This window comes from Phyllostomus discolor, chromosome 12 (assembly GCF_004126475.2).
Source record: "Phyllostomus discolor isolate MPI-MPIP mPhyDis1 chromosome 12, mPhyDis1.pri.v3, whole genome shotgun sequence".
NCBI lineage: Eukaryota > Metazoa > Chordata > Mammalia > Chiroptera > Phyllostomidae > Phyllostomus > Phyllostomus discolor.
This window is the reverse complement of record NC_040914.2, coordinates 25,389,632-25,395,106: the sequence shown is the minus strand read 5'-3', so window position 1 is coordinate 25,395,106 and position 5,475 is coordinate 25,389,632. Positions and strand designations below refer to the sequence as shown.

Below are 5,475 nucleotides of genomic sequence, written 5' to 3'. Positions count from 1 at the left end.
CACTCGCTGGTTTTAGGTTATTATGTTTAATTTATTCTTCAATTACAATGGACATACAATATATTATTTCAAGTGTACAGCACAGGGGTTAGACATTTATATACCTTATGAAGTGACCTCCCCAGTAAATGTAGTGCCCACCATTTAAAATTGGTTTCAGCAATACTTGTCCTGAAGAGTGTGACGTGGTATCTCACTGTGGTTTTGTCTGGAGTCCCTTCCCTGGACTTCAGATCCAAGTTGGCTGGGACGCGAAGGGACAGATGCAGGAGGCAGAGACCATTCTAGGAACAGAGGTGGGTGTGCAGGGGCCCAGAGCAGGTGCAGTTCCACAGGTGACAGGTGTGGGTGAGACCAAAGTCTTCAGCAGCACATGCCCGGTCCCTGGAAAGCAGGTGAGAATGCAGGGCTCCAGGAGGAGGACGTGGGAGGCAGAGGCTGCAGGGACCTGGGGCCTGTCTGAGATCCGGGAGAGAAGGGAGACCCGGGCAGGAGTGGGGCAGGGCCGTGAGTGGGTGAGGGTCAGGCCTGGAGCCAAACCCTGGAGAAAGAGCCAGACCACACAGGAGGCCAGGTCCCCACTGCTCCTGCAAACTTCTGAGGACAGAGTCCCATGCACAGGGCAGCCTCAGCAGGGGCACCATGAAATTCACAGAACAGAGGTGGCTCTGGGTCTCTTGGGCTCCAGTTGGAGCCGGGGGCCATGGAGAGGCCCCTCCTGGTGGCCTGGAGTCAAATTTCTCTGGCTGGATCTTCCTTGTGTTCATCCCTGAGGTCTGTGTGGCTACCTGTGCCAGCTGTGCCCAGCCTCTGCCAGGATCACCACCAGGATCAGCAACACCACTCCTGCCGGGCCAATGCGGACATAGTTCTCTACTGAGTAATTCTGGGAGGTGGGGGCTGGAAGAAGAGGACAGGGGGTCATTGACAGGTGGATAAGAACCAGCCAATCCAGGACCTATGAGACAGGAGCTCCTCCTTTATTGGGCAGGCCCATCCCCTTCCAGCACTGCCCTGAGCAAGCTCCCAGGTGACTTACCTGTCTGGGAGCCCTCTCCTGTGGGTGGGGTGGTGATTTCTTGGGTTGTTCCTGGAAGTGAGAAAGGACTAGTGTTTGTCTCCTGCACAGACCCTCCCTTCCCTGGGAGCACCCAGCCCCTGCCGTCCGCACTTCCAGGCCCCTGGTGACACACCCCCAGCTTCACTACCAGCCCAATGCAGGGCACAGCCACTAAATGCAGACTCAAGGATCCAGGGTGAGTCTCCCCTCCTGATTCTCACACCCCAGGTTGAACAGGCTTCTTGCAGTTGAGGATGCAAGATGTCACTGCCTGCTGAGTGTCCACACACCAAGACAGAAGCAGGATACCTCCTCACTGCCACCTGGCTGCCCACTCCCTAGCAGAGTCCGCAGGAATGGACATCACAGGCTGAGGTCCCCACTCCCAAGCCGAGAAGGGGCTCTGGGTGGGGAGGCTAAGCTCTCCAGGGGCTCCTGTGAGGGGGCAGGAGAAGCTCTGAACCCAGGTTTCTCGTTGGCCTGTGCCTCTGAGCCTGGCCCTGAAGCTCCCACAGCATCCACACCTGGCCTCTCTCTCTGCAATTCTCCATACAGAGGACATCCCCTGGTCTCTCCCAGACCGGGGACAGGGACATGTGAGGTCATCAGGATGGAATTCTCTGCTTATACATGTCTGAGGGGCTGGACACCCCACAGAATGCCCTATCACCCTCCATACATTAGCACAAAGCAGTTGGACCCTGGTCCAGAGACAAACAGGGTGGGTGGGAACCACTAACCTGGTCACTGGCTCACAGGGTCTGGAAGGCTGACCCCACATATCAGGGCCACTGTGTCTCCCACAGTGCCCCAGGGTGGTGTGGGGTCACAGGGTCAGGACAAACTGGGTGGATGTGCCCCCAGACCACAACGACAGTCATGCACTGACCTACGGGATGACTGAGTCACAGCAGAATAAAGGGAAATGGGAAAGAAAATGCTCAATGTTGAAAGAACTATTCCCTTCCTGCCCTGCTCCCTGAGGGAGGTCCCCCTCCTCACTTGAACCCTGACTCCAGACCTCTCTGGGGCTGACCACACATATAGGAAGGAGAGTCTCATCTCAAAGGTCCCCCAAAGCACCATCCAGCCCTAGTCAGGGACCCCATGAACCCCATGACTTGCCCAATAGTGGGGGGATCAGCCCACAGGGGACACTTTGCCTGGGGCCCCACAGAGTCTGCCCAGGTGGACAACAAAGGCTGAACACCATTCTGAGTGAAAGGACCAACAGTCCCTTGAAGGGGGCCTCTCCCTGGAAGTCCACTCCCCATCCAGCCCTGCAAGACAGCTCCCAGCCCACCCCATGCTGGGTCTTGGTGTCCAAGCCATCGTGGTGTCGAGATGGGATCAGGGATCCAGGGCCCTGAGCCAAGTGTGAAGGCCAAGGTACATGAGTGCAGAGGGGCAGGGGATCCACAGGGATGGGAGCCAGCAGGAGGGCAGGGAGCCTGGGACAGAGGACAGGAGTGGGGACAGGGTACAGGGACCTGGGGCAAACCTGAATGGTGGAGTGGAGACGTCCTCACCTGTCACCTTCAGCTCCAGGGGCTCACTGGGCTCAGACCAGCTGGGCCCTTTACTATAAGAGCAGAAATAACTCCTGGGCATGATGTCACTCACTACGTTGACGTGGAATGTGGTCTCTGCCCCCTGGGAGCCATGTGGAGAAGAGATATTCTGATCCCAGTAAACAGATGTATTCTCATTCTGCACCAGATGGAATAGGTCAGTCCCAGCTGGGCCCCGGCACATGATGGTCACAGGCTGTTCCCAGTGGATCACAGGACCCAGCTTGGCCCTGATGGAGGGTTTGGGCAGGACCCCTGGGAGGAAGCAGAGCAGATCTCAGGGTCCCTTAGGGGGAAGTCACCACACTCACAGTTCCCCATTTTCTGGGTTCACTTCCATGCTTCTAGCAAACGTGCAGAGCTGTGCAACCATCCCCACAACCCAATTTAGAACATCCCACCATCCTTTCCCCAAACACCACCCCCACACTCACTCCAGGGGCTGTGAATCCTCATCACTGCAGAGTGACCCCCCTGACACAGGACCCCAAGTCCTGGTCACATGTTGGGCTTTTCTCAGGGTGACATAGGAGAGGGCAGTGCAGGCTGGTTTCTGGGGTACATCTCCCTGCCCACGGCCATGTTCTAGGGGACAGAGATGCTGGGAGGGAGGCAGAGGGTGAGGATGATGGGTCACATGTGGGGACAGGGAAGCAGGAGTCTGAGATGTAGGAGTGACCTGGGTCAGGACTGGAGGGCAGCTGGGTGACACTGTGGGGACCAATGGGGGCTGCAGAACTCCACTAGAAGTCCAGTGAAGGATGGAGCTCCACCCAGATCTGGTCACGTGACCCCAGGGGGTGGGGATTCCTGACTCCAAGGCAATCCTCTGAGCAGCACTCAGCTCTGTTCCCACTGCATTCTCTACCTTCCTCCCAGTCTGTTCCCATTTCTAGTATTGAGGGTGCTAAAACCCCATGTGTGCCACATGGCTGGGGAGGGGGAGGAGAGGGCTCATAGTCTTGAAACAGGAAGATGGCTCCACAGCACATGATGCCTGACAGAGGCAGGTGCTGGCCAGGCTCCCCACTCGTTCACTCACTCGCTCCCTCGCTCATTCTTTCATCCACATCCTAGTTCCTCTCCATCCATCTATAGAGGGGCCCCATGTGCCACTGGCCCCACAAACACGAGACTCACACACAAGGACCTGCCTGCTTGTCTGGAGGGAAGAGGGAGCACAGAGGCTGATGGAGGGATTGTGCAAATCCACAGCCACACACGGTGACATGTACCCCAGTGAGTGTGGGAGCCTCGGGGCTGACAAGGGACAGCTGACCTCTTCTGGGAGGCACAGAGGAGAGGCATCAGGCTGAGATACAATGGCCAAATGTGAACCAGTCGAGCTCAGCGAGAGGAGAGTCAGCCTGGAAGGAGATGGAGAGACCCAGACAAAGGTGTCTGTGGAAGTGAAAGAAAGGCTGGGTCTCCACAGAACAGTGGGTCAGACAGTGTGAGAACAGTCCCTTTCCAATGGAAAGAGGGGCCTGGGTCTCTCTCTAGCTGAGGGTAAGCTGTCAGAGGGCTCTAAGAAATATTAATATCTTGTCTGGAAATAGAACATATATGAAAAAATAAATTAAGAAAATTACACTCACCCTCCTGCATGTGGACGGTCTGGGCCAGGCAGAGCACTGGAAGAGAAGCTGTGGTGAGAAACGTGCCCAGCACCAGGCCTCCTCCTGGGGCTGCACTCAGAGGCCCTGATGGGGGCAGGGCTCAGCCCCTGAGAATGTTCAGCTCCCTCCTCAGCACTACCTCTGAGCACAGCCCTTCTTCTGGCTCTTTCAACAAAGCCCCAGTCCCCTCTCCCACACAGGTACTCAGTCTGAACCTGTCCCCACACCCAGGTATCTGCTTCTAGGACTCAGTCTTCCATGGTCAGACTTGGGTCAGGGAAAGAACTGAGGGGTCAGACCCCCAGGAAGGACCACGAGTGTCCTGAGCTGGAGTCAGGACTCAAAAGTGATGAAGATGCCTCTACTAGCTTCCACCCCTTTGTCCCAGGAGGCTGTCCCTGAAATCCAGGACTCACTGAGGACCAGGAGGAGGTTGGGATGGGGGCCCATGGCCAGCCCCACAGCTGGCACCATCCTGGAGCCAGAGTGTGGAGGACAGAGCCTGCAGCTGCCACAGTGGTCAGGCAGTGTGGACCAGGAGCCGTCTTAAGTTGCTACCTCAATGACCTCGTGCAAAGGGGAAGAGCTCTTTATAGTTCCTTTCTCTGCTCATGAGACAGAGGAGGAGGGTCCCTTGGTGTCCAAAAATATTCCTCCCACCGATGCTGGGATGAGACTGAACTCATACCCCCTGAGTGTGGACCTCACTTTAATCCACAGGCAAGGCAGGGCGTGGATTTGCGCAACCAGCTGACAATAATTTTGGTTCCAGCTCCACAAACAAACCCCGTGCCCTTGCACAAAGCGTGACACCATTTCATGCCAATATGTCTTCACATTAAAAATAGGAAGTCTGAGATCCCCCTCCATGCATTTAATGTTAAGCTACATGTTAAATTCCAGCAAGGGAGTCAGTGCAGTAAATATGTGCTGTTAATGCCAGTTCCCTTCCCATCTTCCCCACACTGCCCCTCCTCCTCACCCCTGTGGCCCTGGAAACAGGAGAGGGCAGGCTGCCCCATCAGCAGATGCAAAACCCTAAAGGGATTGAGCCCCTTTAAATCTCTTAAAGGGAGAGAAGCTGCCAGAGAGCCGGTCTGGGGGAGGGAGGGTGCATGGGGCCTCCAGCTGGGTGCTAGGAGGAAGGGCAGGAGCAGGGCTGGGAAGGTGTTTGTGCTCCTCGAAGCTACAATGGTGAGCATACTGCATATAAATGCAAGAAATC

At 56.1% G+C, this 5,475-nt stretch overlaps 1 protein-coding gene across 1 annotated transcript; it reads right to left on the bottom strand.

The window, feature by feature from the left end:
• Nucleotides 1–784: 784 nt before the first annotated feature.
• Nucleotides 785–4,882, bottom strand: LOC118497819 (leukocyte-associated immunoglobulin-like receptor 2). Its single transcript, XM_036013523.1, has 4 exons — nt 4,667–4,882; nt 4,230–4,265; nt 2,545–2,886; nt 785–900 (listed from the first exon to the last, which is right to left on the bottom strand). Exons 1-4 carry the CDS (start codon nt 4,722–4,724, stop codon nt 785–787), a joined length of 552 nt encoding a protein of 183 aa, XP_035869416.1. The 5' UTR covers nt 4,725–4,882.
• Between the last annotated feature and the right edge of the window lie 593 nt (nt 4,883–5,475).